At 30.8% G+C, this 17781-nt stretch overlaps 1 protein-coding gene across 4 annotated transcripts in view; it reads right to left on the reverse strand.

Annotated features, from left to right (window-relative positions):
• The window catches only part of LOC123543758 (extracellular tyrosine-protein kinase PKDCC-like), a 48416-nt gene extending 31134 nt beyond the window's left edge, over positions 1-17282 (reverse strand). For 2 of the 4 annotated variants that reach the window (XM_053542267.1, XM_045329848.2), the window contains exons 1-2: positions 3166-3513; positions 2407-2529 (exon numbers count right to left, since the gene is read on the reverse strand). In XM_053542267.1, coding sequence (XP_053398242.1) covers positions 2407-2529; positions 3166-3498 — 456 coding nt within the window. In that variant the 5' untranslated portion in view covers positions 3499-3513. Of the gene's footprint in view, positions 1-2406; positions 2530-3165; positions 3514-14342; positions 14480-17094 lie in introns of those variants that run through there. The other 2 variants (XM_053542243.1, XM_053542251.1) reach the window with 2 other exon arrangements.
• Between the last annotated feature and the right edge of the window lie 499 nt (positions 17283-17781).

Consider the following 17781-nt stretch of genomic DNA (forward strand, 5'->3'; position numbering starts at 1 on the left):
CAAATCAGTCTAGCAGTTTCTGACAAATAATATTTTAATTTTCCATTATATACATAAGGAAAAGAGACAATTCCCTCGGGTAGCCATGTTTTTGACGAATCAAAGTAATTTATATAATTTTGGTATTAGCTCACCCAAGGACCATTTTGTGAAATTATTTTAAAATCAGGGCAGCAGTTTCTGACAATAAGTGTGTTTTTTTTTTATTATTTAATATACGCTATATACATAAAGGGAAATGTGACAACGCCCTCTGGCAGTCATTTTGTTTAGAAATTAGAACAATTTGAACGCATGTTAGTGAGTCATCTAGGAGTATTTACGTGAACTTGTTTCAAAATCGTTGGAGTGGTTTAAGAAGCGGTGACGTTTGAAGAATACTTTATTTCAGCTCTACCGGCCCCTATGGGCAACCAAGCGGAACCCTTTGGACAACTTTGAAAGGGCACCATCAATGTAACACCCAGGCCCAGATTCATCAAATATCCATAGTTTCAGAAAAGATGTTGTTCGAAGAAACAGTTTACTGTTTTATGGCAAATTAAACCTCCGATCTTACATTTTGTTACTTTAGAATATATTAAGAACATGGAAAGTGATTTCTGCTGTACGTTTTGTGCGGCCATATACAAAATGATTTTAAATCACATCTAAAATTGGTCACAATTTCTTCCTCCAAACAATATTTGACACTACCCATAAGACTAAACAAGGGAAACATATAAGCCATCACACTTGTCAATAGCATTACAGGTATTATACGGATAGACAACTTTTTATCCTTGGAATTCTAAAATATTATCTATTCATTTTATCAGTGATAAATGTATATCTGCACTAGTTCCATTCCGTTAATCAAGCCAGTCAGACATAACAGAAACCGTCAGCAATGATTAGTAAGATATGTCTGATACGCTGCCAGCCAGCGATCTTTCATCAAATAAACGTTACGCTTCGTAATATCATAGATTGTTTTATAGTATCTCTCATTTTTTCTAATATTCTTTTAATCTATACTTATGAAAAGCGCCATTCGAGACACATATTTGTTGTCCGGTTTCTATCCTAATTAAAACAATTTTCGCAATGACATTTATGTAATGTGTGCTAGACTATGAAAACTGATCTCTGTTTTGTATGTTAGGGATTCACATGTATAAAATATTGATTTATATACAATGTCTTTTATGCGGAAATATAACTGTTGTTTAAAGGGATCAATGATTTATCTATGATAAATTACTCAGAAAATTGAAGGAAATAGAAAGAGGTTGTTTCATCAAATTAGATATTGCTATGATAGTCACTATACGACTATATGTAAACTCGCGAAAACATGTGACAAACCGTCAGACCAAATAGTGCATACATTGCCTTACTATAATTATATTTAAAAGGAAACGTGAAATGTGATATTTTAGTTTTCCTAACCTGGCAAATTTTTGTAAGATTAGCAAAATAATGAAATATACGCACTTACCTAATCAAAGTAAGAAATAAGCGATCGATTTGAATTAAGCATGTCAGAAAAATACAATTTGTTATTGGATTTAACGTCCCACCAACACAATAATAGGTCAAATAGCAATTTTTACAGCTTCTGATGGTGATAAACCCTTCGTGCATTATTTCATCACGGGCGGGTGCATGGGTAGAACCACCGACCTTCCGTAAGCCAGCTGGATGGCTTCCTCACATGAAGAATACTACGCCCCAGCAAGGCTCGAACCCGCATTGGTGAGGGGCAAGTAATTTGAAGTCAGCTACCTTCACCACTTGGCCATGGAGGACCCCCACCCCACTCCAGTAAAATATAAGAAACATTGATTCCACAATAATTAAAAGGATTTTAAGTTTTCATCCATGATTCCACCTGTGCTCTGAATCCCTTTAAGAGTGCAGTTAAGCGCTCGGTTGAGACTTTCCTTTATTAGCGTGTATGTGTGGACACAGTCTGCGTGTGTTAGCATTTTCTATTGCCCTTGTTTTAGATATTAAGCAGTTAGAGCGAATGTCTTTAATTATAAATTCTTTTTGTTTACTGTCCGCTTATTTTCTGATCTTCTGATTTTTGTTTCAAGATATAAATTCATTTTTAGTAATTAGGTTTTTGCTGACATGGAAAGAAACTACGTTCTTATTTAAAACGTCAGTACTTCCAAAAAATAATATATTCGAGTAGTGACACAAGTTTCGAAACATCTATTAAATCTTCTATTTTCCCTGAAGTAAATATTTCAGTAACATTTGACGGTGCAGAATTATGTCGTTATAAACAGACATCTCCAGTGTATTTCCGTAAAATTTGTTAATATTGTTTAATAAAGTAATTATATTTCCTGGAAATTTTAGTCGATAACATGGCTGCACAAGTAGTTCCATGGAGATAATACTAATTATACTTACTCTAAGTCTGTCTTCCCATGACATTTGCAGCAGTTTTATTAAATCTACGGCTTCTCCTAATTCCGTTACCATAGCAACCCTCAGACTGTCGCCTACATTGCGCGGTAGACAGAAGCCAAGCACCTGCGTAAAACGAATCAAAAGACGTATTGAAACATATGACATTTATGTGACTGAAGAGCTTGAAAAATTGTTATTCGTAGATCAATACATACAATAATCTGTCATTATTGCATTTTCAAGGAGATATAACTGCTGTATACCAGAAGATGTTTTGCTGTATTAAACATAGAGTAACCGTCGTGTGTATTGTATGCATAGACATTCAACTTCTGGCAATAGAGGTGTTGACAGACCAGTAAAATATTTCATACAACAAAATGTATTTGTCTTCATTTATATATATATGCAGAGAGCATTGTTTTAGAATATGTTTGCACTTCGCAAATGTTGGACACATTGAAACGCAAAACTGAATTTTCAACTTATTGCAACAGTGAGAAATATGATGCTTACAATCCATAGCATATTGTGCTACATGAACCAGGATAAAATTAAAACAAATTTCTTTGATAATATTATAATGAAAAAAAGTGTTCAAAAAAAACATTAAAATTAGAACATTCTCTTTGCGATTTAAATTTCACATGTAATAAAATTGCAAAAACTCTTACCATCTTCCTTTTGCTTTTTGTAAACGATATTTGAAATGTACAGATTAATGATTCGTCTTAGAATAATATTGTTTAAAATATTTACCTTTAAAACATTTTCACCAGCTAACGCCTGTAGCAGAACAATTTCTTTGACAATCTTTTTGGCAGCTTTCACGAAGCATGCTGTTTCTGACTTTCCAGAATCCATACACGTTGTAACATCCTGACCTTTGACATCAACTGTCTTTAAGGCGACAGGTGACCCCTTATACGTTCCCTTGTAAACGGCTTTCGTCCAGCCAGATGCGATATAAATCTTGTCTGTTATATTTGCAATATCATCACAGTACATCAGATGGTCAGGAAAATATCTCTCGAATAAAACTTCCTTTTCTGGAGCACCATAAGTGACCGAGTTCTCTAAACTGCTTTCCATAATATTCAATATTTTTCTTAAAAATTTTAATAAAATACCTACTTTCCCAAATCAAAGTCTTTCATAAAACGGTATTAAGTCTATTCCTAAAATCCCAAACCCCGGGGCCCATTTTTCTCCCAAGTGCGTTTTTTTAAAATTTCTTTTAAAAAGAAATAACACAACACTGTTAATAAAAACCCTTGTTTTCAAATCACCTTTACCTTTCAATTCCAAAATGATGAATATTGTGAAATTTAATTCCAAACTGTTTTGAAAATCTTCGTTATTAAACACCGGGATAAGGATTAGTTGGATTTGCAAAAATGGTTTTTTACCTAATAAATATCGCAGGTTTTGTGTATTTTTAAAATTAAAATTTTATAAATTCCAATCTATTACTGGTTCGTTTTTGCAAATCAACATTCGTATTACAAAAACCAATTTATATGTAAACAATGTGCGAAATTTCGAAAAGGTTTTGAGTCTGTATTCTTAAACTATTTTAACGGGGTCTTTTTTAATGTTTAGGTTACCAGTTACAATTTACAACATTCAAAATTGAAGGGTTTTTCGGTTTAGAGGTATGAGACGAAACCTTTCCCAAGGATTAAAAAAAGATTGTATTTAGTAAGACATTGTTTTTAGTGTTGGGCTAACGTTGAAAAAAAAATTTGGGGATCCTTGGTTACTAGGGTTGTCCCCTTACAAAACTTTTGAAACTTTTTGGTATAAACATTTAAGGGAACTTAAATTATTTGGCAATTAAATGCAAAAAAAAAAATCAGTAGGGACTTTTCCCGTTATGTCACTTGTTAAAATAACAACGAACCAATTTTTATTATAGCCAAGTAATTAACTTTTTTACAAAAATTTTTGTTTTTCCACTGGGAAAGCTTTTAAACCCGAAATATAAAAAACGATACGACTTTGAAATTTTATTACAAATGGTGGGGTCTTTGGTAATTTTGATTTTCATGAACGGAAAAAATTGCTTTTAAATTATTTTAAAATTTAATTCAATTTGAAAGGAAATTTTGTATTTACTGTAAAAAACTTTTAGTTTATTAAAACTTGTAGAATTTTTAGTTTGTCTTACATTTAAAAATGGTGATATTTCCAAATATTTTTTCATCTTTCAATTATAAACTAACCAAAGTGCCAAACGAGAAAAAAATTTAACGTATAAATTCCTAAAAGTTCAATAGAGTCTTGTTAAACCGAGAAAAAATGTTCAAACAATGTAACATTTTTAAACATGTATAATTCGGGGAACGGGTTCAGACAAAATGCAAAAGAAATTTAAAAATATAGTGAGTGTGTGTATGTATTTTTACAAATCTTATTCACAAATAATCGCCAAGATAATTGGCTCCGAGGAATAGCACAAAAAACTTGTAACTTTTTAAAAAATACGAAAATTTTATGATGTTCCTTTGCGAGAATTTATAAGCTAAATGTTTCAAAACAAAATGTCAAGTTAATATGGTTGTAATTGAATGTTGAGAAAAAAAAATTACCTCAAATCAAGAAAACATTTATTTTTTATTGAAAACCCAGGGGTTTAAAATAAAAACATAATACAAATTTTCCCGGACTCCTTTGTATTATGTTCATCCATTTAAAATTGATGTTTCAAAAAATAATGAAATAGATTTATCGCAAATGCTAGAAAAGATAATAAAAAGTTTTTTTGGTTTTGGGTTAAAAAAACAATAAACAAAAAATTCTAAATTATATAAATTATGTTTGTATTAATCTTTATATTGGGTTAAAACATTTTATTACCATTCAGGGGGAAACATTACCAATAGCGTATATAACCAATTGAAAATGGTTTGTTTGTAATACCTTTTTAATACATTTTAATGTCTTAAAGCCCGAATTTCCCTTTCTTTGGTGTTGTTTGGAAAAAAAATTTTAAATATTTTAAAGATCAAGAAGGAAAGGGTACAACGTATCGATTTAAAAACGTTATTGGAAAAATTTTAAAACTATTTTTCTATCAATACTAACACTTTTAGGGTTTATTTAACGCTAAATGGGGCCCGCCAAACTTTTTTGGTTTTATATTTTAAAATAACTACACATATAAAAAAAAACTTCAGTTATTGAAAATTTACCTCATACTTTTTGATAAGGAAAAATACACATGTAAAAATTATCTTATAAAATTAAATGGGAAATCCCTTTAAAAATTTTTTAAATGAATATTCAATATAATATTAATTGGTATATAAATAAAGATAAATGTTTTCGATCCCGATAATCGTAAAAAGGGGTAAGTATTAAAAAATTTCAAAAATAAAAAAAATTTTCTTTTTTTTTTTTTTTTTCAAAAATCGTTTTTTTTGGGGGTAATAAAATAATTTGAATATCATTTCGGAATATTAAGGTATGATTTGTGGTAATTATGAATTAAAATTTCTAATTTGGGGTTGCCAAAAAAATTTTTCCCCAAAAATTAGATTGGGTTTCAAGAAAAATATAAGTTCATAGTCTGATTCTTTCTAACCTAAGTCCAAAAAACACCAGGGATATTAAGTCTTTCTAAATTTTAAAACGATTAATTAACCAGATTTTTTTTTTTTTTTTGACGAAATTTACATGTGGGTTTATTTGAAGAAGGTTTGTTTTTGCTTTTAAAAAATTTATGTTGCCAAAGTGTTTATTTTTCACTCAGTTAATGAAATGGTTTAAATGTTCGTGTGATTAAATCTAAACTTTTTTTTATAGTTTTCAATATACTTAGGAAAATATGGTCAATAAATTTGGGCAGTTCATAGGGGAAATGAATTATAGGGAATTAAATATTTGTTTTTTTTTAACGTCTAAAAAAGTATGAAAAACCATTTAAAGGGTATTAAAAGATTTTTTTTTCCAAAAGTGGTTTTTGGGTAAGATACATTTTATAAAAATTTATTTTAATTAATAATATTAATTATCCGGATTTTGTGTTAAATGTAGGATGAAAATGTGAGCTCAAAGTGATAGAAGACTGTAATATTAAAGGGACCTTCCTTAGAAAAAAATTGTAGTAAGTTTAAATTAATAAAAAAAAAGAAAAAAACTTTTTTAAAATTCATACTAAATGTTTTAAATTAAATTATGATTTAAATTATCTGTTAGGATAACGGCCGGAAAGATAAATGAGTTTGTATAAACTATTAGTTAAAAGCTGGTTATTATCGCTTTCTTCATCCCCGAATTAACCGGTGTTCATGTTCCGAAAAAATTTGAAAAACTGGTTTGTCATTGTATTTTAAAAACCCTCAAAGGAAAAATGTGGTAAAATGTTTTTTAATTATATTTTTTTAGAGAAATTTTTATGGTTTTTTTTTTTGGAATCAAGGAATAATTTTGGAATGAAACCCCTTAAACTAGTAAATAATCAATTATTTTTTTTAAATTTTAAGACCATTTGGTCTAATTATGATTTTGGGGTATAATTCCCCAAAAAGTTTTTTTAAAATTTTGAATTATTTTATTACATAAGAGAATTAAAATAGTTAGTTTTATAAAAATCCAGTATTTTTCAAACATAAATTATAAGAATTTAGATTGAATTAATTTAAAAATTAATGGAAACTCGATTTTGTATAAACGTATTTTAAAAATCCCCGCCTTTCAAGAAAAAATGTAAATGACAAAATAGTGGAATCCAAAAAAATTTAAAAAAGCATGGGTCCCTTTCAAAAAACAAATGTAAAAGCACTAGGTTAACCCTCCTAATTAAATAAAACGAAATTTACAGTGTTAAACTATGCAAAAAGGGATCACTTTATATAAAATTGAAAAACCTTTTGGGCTTTTCCCCAGTACATTAGTGTTTATGCCACCGAACCTTTTTTAAATTTTACTCCATTGCACGGAATGGTTATTGTCACCACAAATATTTTATTCAAAATTTATTTGTCTCGAATAGAAGGACGAGAAAAGGTCAACTAAAAGTAACGCACTAAATCCTCTAATTTCTTTACAAGTTCCACCATAGCAATTTTTTTAAAATTACTTTTTAATCCTCCAAAAACCCCCATGCAAGGAAATATAAATTAGGAAATTTTACTTCCTAATCAGAATTCCTAACTATTCAAAGGGAATAATTAGGAAAAAAAAGACCATTTTTTAAGAACTTTCCTTTAAATCCGTTCAATTTCAATCGATAAAAAATAACATTCCAAACAAAATTAAAGCATGTTAAATGAAAACCGCGTTGTAATAAAACAGTTGGAGGCGGTGTGCCATTGTAAATTTTTTCTGAATCCTTTAAAAAGATTAAAAAGTAAGAAAAATCACAATACAGTTTTGGGCCGCCATTTTGTCTGGTAAAAGGCTAAACCTTTCAAGAAATTCGTTAAATATTTGATTTTGCGATTTTATATTTACGTTATTTACAAGAATAAAATACTGGTTACACTTTTGTGAAGGCGTCTTCAAATGTAAACAACTACGGTCATTTCGTTTAAAACCCAATGTTCTCCCACTAGAAAAAAATAGTTGAATTGATATCTCAAAAATTTTGTTTCTTTACCACATATAAAAAGGGAAAATTTATTTTTTAGTTTAAATTTCCGGGAATTAAAATTTCAAATATATCCACCAATATATAAGTTAAAATTTGTCGTATGAAATAAAATTTTGTTTTGGAGTTCAAGATGCGAAGGAAAATCCGAGGGAAGAACTTTTGTAAATAAACATGATTTAATAATTAGATCTAACCCGACCAAACAAATTTTTTAAATCAAAAAAATAATTAAAAGAGAAAAATTTTCGCTAACACGGATAAAAAAACATTTTTAAGTAATTATAAGGACGTCCTTCCTTTGGGGGCAGTTTTATATTTGGTTTCTATTTAAGCGCGGGGCAACCGAGATACGGCAAATTTAGCTGTTGTTTCCCGCCGGGACACTGCCAGAAGGTAATATTCCGAAAATTCACTTAAAAATAAAATAATTTATTATTACCGTTGAAATTTAAAACTGCATAATTAATAACATGTTAAAAAAACTATTTCCATGTAAAGGAAGCGAAACAAGATAACAAACTGCATCCGTTTGTGGGGCGCCCCCCGCCACACAAAAAAGGTTGAGCGTTGGGCCTGGGTCGCCGGGGCGTATGTTCTCCTGCTTTGATAAACGACAAACGAAACATTTTATCGTAATGTGGGGTTTGCGTTCTGGGGGGCGGGGTTTGCAAACCAAAGAACAGGGTTTCGAAACTGCCCCTTAATTACTAAATAATAAAAACGGGTTTACCAAGGACAAAAAGTTTTCCTACGCCAAAATATTTCTTTTTACTGCGAATTTTTAAAATTTACAAATACGGTTTTTTTTTTTTCAAAGACAAAAACTATTTGAAACTAAAAAAACTATACTAAAGGAAAATATAATGGTTTGATTTGCTTTGAATATATATTTAATTATAAATAAACGGTTAAAAATGGGGAATGATGAACTTTGTATGGAAATTTATGATTTATCCTTCCACACCGTTTTGTTAATGTTTTGTAATGATATCATTAAATAGAGAAATATTTAATTAATATTAATACGGAATAAATAAAAAGACGCTATTTTTAATTTTTATTGGACAGAAAAATTAATTAAAGATATTTAATCTAGAAATGTAGTAAGAGTCATAGAAAGGTTTTTATTAAATTTTTATAAATGTGGAAAGCATAATTATTTTTATAGTTAAAAAGTGTGTTTTTTTATAATAATTTGGTTAAACAAACTGTTTGAAATAAAATCCCTTTCTTTTTGTTGCGTATCCCCTTGGGAAGCAAAAAGTTTTTAAAATTTAAAAATTAAAAAGTCTGTCTAAACATGGTTAAATTCCGATTAACTAATCCAAAATTATAAGACAAAATTTCATCAAATGTTAAAGAAAACATTTATTACCATATCAAACTATTTGTTATCAGTGCTGCCCTATACTTATAAACCATAAAAGTTATACCCGTTTCGGTGTGTATTAATTTTGCAAACGATAAAGTAGTTGCTTGTTTTATAGTAAATTCCGATAAATAATTTTTTAAAGAAATTTAATAAGAAACAAAAAAAAAAAAGGAAATTTAGCCGGTGGGGCCAAGGGCAAAAGTGACTTCAGCGTGCCGTGTTGGCTGGAAAAAATAAAATTTGGTGAGAAATTAACTATAGGTTAAAATAAAAGAAATTGGGTTTTAAGCAAGGAAACATAAGTTAAAATTCCAAAATTTTTAACCTATTACTGAGCTTATAAAAACGTTTACAGTGGAAAAAAAGGACCCCTGGATTTTAGCCCCTGTAAATTTCAACGGAAGAAAACTTTTGATCAAGACAAACCTAAAAAAGGATAATTATTAATCAAAGTTCTTTTTAAAATATATTTAACGTTAAATTGTTTGTTTTGTTTTTTCATTTAACGTAAAAAAAAGGGAATTGTTTATGGTTGCGTCGTTAAGACAAAAGATATTACATTACTGTAGAAAAAATTAAATGTGAAGCCCGTTGATGGTATATGATTAGACTTTCCGCGTCCGAGGCGAACAACATTAATCGGGTCAGGGCCTTGTCGTTCGCGCTCAGCACCCGAAGATTTTTTTTCCAGACCTTTCTGGTGCTGTGGGGTTTAAAAAGTTTGTCTCTCGGGGCGTAATTGAAAAACGAACTTTTTTAAACTGTTTTAAATCTTTGGGGGGTAAAACCAAAGTGACATTTTTCGGAATATAAAAAATTATCTAAATTAATGTTTTCATAAGTAAAATAAAATCCACAAAACAAACATATTTATATGCCCCAAAATTAAAAATTTTTATTGCAAAACCTTCTACAATTAATAACCAATTTAATATAAATTACAAATATAAAAACGTTTTAAAAATAGAATTTAAAATTTGGAAAAAATGTATTAATATATTTTACCCCTTTTATTTTTATTTTGAAACTATCATGTTAAATGAAATTTTCCTAAATTTAAGGAATGTAACAGTTTGATTTAAGCTGGCTTAAAAGACGGAATGTTTTGAAAAGTAGTAGACGTTACATTGGGAACAGGGTAAGATTGTCTGTCATTTTTTTGAGGTTAGGTTTGTTAAATAGTGTCACTTGTAAGCAAAGTTTTTGTTCCGTTTTGGGAGGTACAAAAATTTCCCAGAAAATATGAGCTGTACCTGATACAGGGTATATAAATTAACAATATACCAAAATGGAACCATTATTCTTTCAGAAGTTAACGGTTTTTCATAAAAAGGGCATTTTTGAATATCCGGCTGATTTGGGCTGTTTTTATTTCAGATGGTAGGTGGAATTTGGTAAATATACGTGCAGAACAATGTGAGAATGAAAAAATTTTTGCTCTAATACAAAAAAAAAATTTTAATTTTTGTAAAGCCAAGGCTCGAACGCAAGGGAGTATTAAACAATTATTTGAAAAAAGCGATGAATTGAAGTTTATGGTATAGTTACGTAGGTCTTGACAATGGGTTCGACGCACATTTGTAACCAAACCAAACTCCCTTTGGAGCAATTTGAAAAAGTTGTCATGGAAAATAAAACATAAATTTCAGTTTTAACTATTCCAATTTGCAGTTAAAGGTTGCAAAGATTTAAACCTCAAAGGTCAAGTTTTATAAAGTTGTTTCATTTTAAAATTTGTTGATTTTTTTACCAATTTTGGTGATGCTATCATGGGAAACAAAGGGGATATTTCTCAACTGGTTTAGGAAGCCGTATATAAGGGTTAAGTATTTGGTGGCCGGACCCCCAGGTCCCAAACCCCTGGTCCGGGTTGTCAGATTCGCTGTTCGACTAAAATTTATTGTTCTTTGGTGGTAAGTTAACCAAAAAGGGGATTATGTTCCCAAAGCATTTGAGGTTTGAATCAGTAATGAAAATATCGAAATTTCGAAAGTGATAAATTTTCAAAATATAAACATTGTTAAATTAATCTTTATCTTAAGGTCCAAAAAATCATAAATAAAATTTACATGCGTTTAACCAAAAATTATATTTCTTTTGCACTTTTTAATCAAATTTTACTTAATATCTTGAAAAATTTAGCACTTTTTAAGATTAGGACGGGAAATTTTATTTTACATCGATATTTTGATTTCAAGTAACTTTTTCTCTCAAAAAGGTTTTCAGTTTTATCCTGGGGAACAACAGATAGCAGGAGATTTACCAATTTCTGTCACAAGGGAGCAAGTTGGTGGGGAAAAATGTCCTTTAATTTTTGTTGGGGTATACAATTCCAGTTTAGATTTTGATGAACAGTTTCAAAAATATCTTTTCGGAAGGGGGACGCAGAATGAAATTCTTAAATTCCGGTGGTTTATAGAAGAATTTTCCCATCTGGGTTTTGTGACTGTTGTAAGTTTATTTTAACTGGATATTTTAAAAAGGCAAAGTATTTTAGAAACCCTTTTGCACAAATTTGATTTGTTTGGGGGATTTTCCTTAGCCCTAAGTAATCGAATGACAGTAAGCTTTAGATTTTCTTTGTTTAAAATTTGTTTTGGTAGTTACGCTAGTCTAGAAGTCCGCATTTTACATTCCCACCAACTTACACTTTTTTGAACGAAACGTTTGGGTCATTCATAAAATTTTTTTAGATTTAATTTTTCATTTTTAGGTGTATCCAGATTTTTCAAGGAACTGTCGGTTAGAGAGAATAGTTTTTTCCCTTTGGGGGCTGTTTTGAAATTTTTAGGGAATTTTGTGACTCGACAAGATCATTGATTCTAATGGGAACGATTAACATAAAGTTTTAAAACCCGGGGAACCAATCGGGTTGTAATATGTCCGGATAAAATTTCAATTTTTCGTAATGATTTCTCCATCAAGGGGGGCGATGTTCAAATTTTCACTAATAAAGCAGTGCAGGGAATTATTGGAGGTTCGAACCTCACCAACGATTCCCCTTTAGTTTTGATATCAGGGTCAAGATATATAACCCATTGGACATGCGTTTAACCCCAGATTTCAAGCATTTGAAATAGAATTTTGTTAGCAAATTGCTTTTTTATGGTGAGCTTTTAAGTTAAAGACAGAAATTGGACTTGCGTTAAATTTGTTCAAGTAACCGTTCTTCTTCAAACAAAGGGGTTTTTACAGATTTTCCATTTCGGAAAACCAGATTGAGGGGGAATGATTACAATTTCCTTCACAACGGAGAAAGTTTTGTGGAAAATGCCCTTTGGGGGTTGTTTCTGTATAACAGGCAAGTCCTCCACCTTTACGGTCGGGTCTCGGGACATCATCAAAGCAGTAACCATCCTGAGACAATTCCCCTGACAACTCAACCCATCCGGCTTTTTAGCCAGTTTCAGTGATCACACAGAGGTCTATACCCCCCCTCTAATATATGTTTGGGAAGGTCAGCAGACTTTCCTCCCGAAAGACCTTATGTTCACAGTTGAAAGTTTCAGTTGTTTCTTTCTTGGGCATTCAATAAAATGAATGATCTAGTTTAATTTGGATCAAATTTGAACGTTCCTGTTGTTTCTTTCTGTGTGCATTTGATATAAATGTGTGATCTAGTTTAATTTGGGTCGAATTTGTCAAGTGAATATCAGCTTTAGATTTCACTAAGTCAATGTAAGTGGCAACGGTGAAATAAATTGCTAATTGTCGGCTACGGACATACATTTATATTTTTTTAATTAAATTATCTCGAGCGCGCGAGATAAGATTACGTAAGATCGAAGTCAGATTTCGTGCGCTGAGATAACATGTCGATCATTCGAGATAATATTGCCTTTCAACGAGAGAGTTATGTTGGTCCTACATCAATCACCTAAGCTTTGCAACCTAGAGTAGATAAGAAACAAGTCCCGCCCACTAGCGGCGATTTTTTTGTACAAATCAAAAGTGTGAACAATTTCATTAAATGTTCAGATGATATACTGTACGGAAAGAGTAAGTCAAATTCAATTAACGACTTTGGATGATTTTTTTCTGAAAGCATGCTATTTGGACAAGAAGTTTCCATTTTATGCATCGTCCGTAATGTAGCCGACTTAAGACAGTTTTGTTAAGAAGTCATCCAAGAAAGATTCTGTCAATTACTTTGTTTGAAACTACTTGTCCGAGTTTAGAATGATTACAAACGATTAATAATTGTTCTTTGAGTGTTGTAAATTACATGCTGATATGTTTCTGATAAGAATGGTCGCCGTGGCCTGCATGTATTGTCAAGACAATTATCCACGGAACTGTTTACTAAGACTGTTCATACTATTTGATTTGTGACAGCTGGTGGCCATGGCTTTTTTCAACATTATGTATTTATATCTGTCTGAGATGTAAAACTCGAGTGGTCGATCTAAAACCATCATGGTCCATTTGTTTTAAGAAAGAAACTTATCTCGATCGCATGACCTCTTATCTTGAGTGCTCGAGGTAATTTTATCTAAAAAAAAAATAAATGTGTGTCCCGAGTTGGTCGATTTATGGACATCATTGCATGCCTGCCTTACAACAGTGTTTGCATATAAAACGGCCTCTTTAAATCTTGTGATATAATAAATCACTTAAACTGCGAGCCCGCTACTTCAACAGCACAAGGGCTTACTGTTTTATAATCACGACCTTAAACTGACTGTTTTATATCAAAATAATGTTGAATGTTTTGCGAACGCTTAAATTGAAGATTTTTTTCTTTTTTTGTGAATGATAGAGAATTAAGATTAACATTGCATATGTGTACACATTCAAAAATAACATTTGCCTAAACAATGGGTTTTATCAGCCAGGAACGTTTACAACAGAAAAAAATAAGTTAAGCACATAATAAATTATCTTCCAACTAAATGACTATTTTACTGGAGTTTAAATACTAAAGAAAACAAATATAATGTTAAGACAGTCGTTGTTTAAATCACTCACCAGTTTCACTTCTTTTTCTCTAACATGTTATATTTCCTTTCTTTAAATGTCAAAAATTCATAAATCTCCAAGTAAAACTATAGAGATAGGGACTATTTTGATAAAAATTATCATTAAATCACCTTTTATCAATAAGCGGATCGTGTAAAGGTGTATCGCCAATATTTGTTGACATTTTAAGGTTTTACGCAGATATGCCTAAGGTAAAACATGTGATCATAATAAAGTATGTCTATGTCATATAATTTACAGAACATATTCGCCTTACATTAGTTACAATGTTGTATAATAAATTTACTATATAAAGATATCTGAAAATATGAAAATCATTACAGAACAGAACAGAACATATATTTTATTAGATTTGTACATAGCACATCATCAATATAAACATTTACATTACATATAGTGTAACATCACGTGTGGCTGTATGATAAATTATAATAAAACGCAGTTTACATAGAGGATGATCATATTTTGCTAGACATTTATGATAGTATTTCTAATTTCTAAACTTTCTTTAACATATTTTGCAAATTTGTATAATAGAGATCTGTTAGTTGTTTACATTAGCTGGATAAATTACATATAAAGTCTAATTTAAAATATCTGTTATAGGTATTCATTCGTCTTCAACAAAAGATCCTCATTGCGTTCACATCTGTTTATAGATTTATGTGTTATGAGATTTATTGTAACAATATAAATTCAATTTGAATGAAGGGTGGGGTTGCGGGAGGGTGATGCAGGAAAAAGGATACTTTTGAAGGATTTCAGTCAAATACTTTTAACTTTATGTTCTTGTGCACAGTGGTTGATATGCTTACAATAAAGACAATTTTAACAACTTTTTAGGCCTTATGGAGTTGTTACTTGTAAACTATTAAGTTTGGATCACGGCACTGTTTCATTTGTGTCTGGTAATATTACTTAATGGTTTAATATAAGAGGTTATGGTCCGACAGTTTTGAGACACATAATATGTTTCATGTTCTGACTGTGTCTGACGGTTATGAACGTGATAGGCCCTTCTTAAGACCCACTAGGACACTTGTTTTCTGGCCTGTTTCGTCCAGCGACTCTTAAAGGAGTTTCTCTTGGTGTTCTGTTCTCTTGAGAGAGACACTGGGTACATTCGTATACATTAAGGTTTGTGTGAATGTCGGTCATATTCATATTCGTGCAATCATGCGTACTGAGATAGTTTTGGGAAGGCTGCATTCTTTTCCTTGCTAAATTAGTTAAATGACTTTTAGTCATAAAATGTAAAGACGTAATTGTATGCACTTTTTAAAAATGTTTTTCGATCTTATTTTTTTTTCGTTTTATGTGCTGTTTTAAATGAAGCCAACAAGTAAAAGGGATGTTTAATTTGAATTTAACACCACAGTCATAAAATTATATTGCATGTCAGAATATTTAGATTGGATAATTTATATTTATGTTGTTAAAAAAATGAGTTACAAAATTGATTTTAATCAGAAACCCATTTCTACCACCCGTAAATCCTGCATTATTGACTGATATGGCTAAACCCCTAGAAACCACGCTAACATGTATGTATGACTAATAAAACTGAAATCGTAGTCTTTTTACATATGCAGTTAATTTCGTCATTGTAAAACTTCGCCATGGTATTTTGTGGAAACTTGAGATTATAAACCTGTCAAGCCTGTCACAAAACAGACGCTTTGCTTTGATGGGATTTTCGTTACTGTTTCGTATAAAATTTCAAACATTTAGCGGAAAGTACATTTTTACACTGAAATGTCTGCAATGTTACATTGATACTGCAACTTTACAAATGGGACTGAATGATCTTCAGTTAGTTGAATATGTTTATATTCTCTTATAACAAAAATAATGGCCAAGACGTATTGTTCCTATCATTTTCCTTTTTTAAATCAGTTAAACTACTGTTCATCAAAAATATAGCATAGTGTTCCTGTGATGTTTAATTTAATGGTTTTCAAATTACCTATCTATAATGTGATGAATACATGGCGAACTGTCTCCGGAATTGAACTTGTTGTAGGTCAGTAGTAAAAACGTTTTCTAGTCTAGTCATACGTATTACTTTTTACTTGCTCAGATTCTGGTTTTCTTTGCATTTGTTATTTTTATATGAAACTATATAATTTTCAATTGCCAGTTCTTAAAAAGAAAATTAAAACCAATATTTTTGTTGTTTATTCCATTTCTCTTCATTTGTATTACTGTTACAAATTCTTTGCAACCGCCCGTGATACTAACTGAGCCGTGCCATGGGAAAACCAACATAGTGGCTTTGCGACCAGCATGGATCCAGGCCAGCCTGCGCAATCTTGTCAGGATCCATGCTGTTCGCCAACAGTTTCTCTAATTGCAATAGGCTTTGAAAGCGAACAGCATGGATCCTGACCAGACTGCGCGGACATATAGTTTACAAACTATTGTGAATTGTTTTGGGTATCATTATGTAGTTTTCCTCGTGGCAACAACCCGATGTACCGTCCACTCAAAGTCGACTGGTTCTTGATTTCATACTCCTAACAATACTTCCTGGTTGTGAATTACTGGCGTCATTCAGAAAAAAAAAATCGAAGATGTTTGACATATTCAGTCACCTGTTATTTTAAGGTTAATCATGAATTATATTTGAGTCATTGCATAAAACTAAATGTGATAAAGTCTTGTGAATTTTATTTTTAATCAATTTTATTAAATGTGTATTAACTTTAAAAACTAAAATAGTTTTAAAACAAAAACATACCTAGATCAGAACGTTTGCATAATATCCAAAATGTTATCCCAACTGCGAGAATTTCAATCAGCGTACACCTGCTCACGGCGCTGTTTTAATTTATTTTTATATAAAAAAAAAACATGCTACCAGATACAGTATATAGTAAATTGAAGATACGCCAGTATGTCTGTCTTCTGTAAACAATATGCCCTGAGTAAAATAAACTATATTTCAAGCGTCACAAGTTAACAGTATTGTTTTTTCTTTGGGAAATAATATTTTGGTAAATGTAGGTGCGGCCATGCAACTAAATAAAAAAAGCAGATGATTAATCATCTGGAAGATACTAAAATAATCCATGTCATTGAAAAGATATGCAAATAGAATATAAATTTCTAAATCCGAAAAGCTGCCGAAAATATATTTCATATTTTTTCATTTATCATTTTTGTATTGTACTTCACATTATAACTATGAAGTGATCCGTGAAGGTAAGATGTATTCTTGAACGGAGGTCGCGGGTTCGTGATTCCGACAGGTCAGTCTCCAAAAGCACAGCACGAGTACATGTTCTGAGGAACCAGTCAATAAATTTACAAAATGTTAATTTAGTCCGAATTGACTATATGGGTTCGAACGTAGACTTATTTCCTTTCATGAGGGTTTAAATTTAACAATTTGTTGAACATGTATGTACACTGGTTAGTGAGTCAC

This window comes from Mercenaria mercenaria, chromosome 1 (assembly GCF_021730395.1).
Source record: "Mercenaria mercenaria strain notata chromosome 1, MADL_Memer_1, whole genome shotgun sequence".
NCBI lineage: Eukaryota > Metazoa > Mollusca > Bivalvia > Venerida > Veneridae > Mercenaria > Mercenaria mercenaria.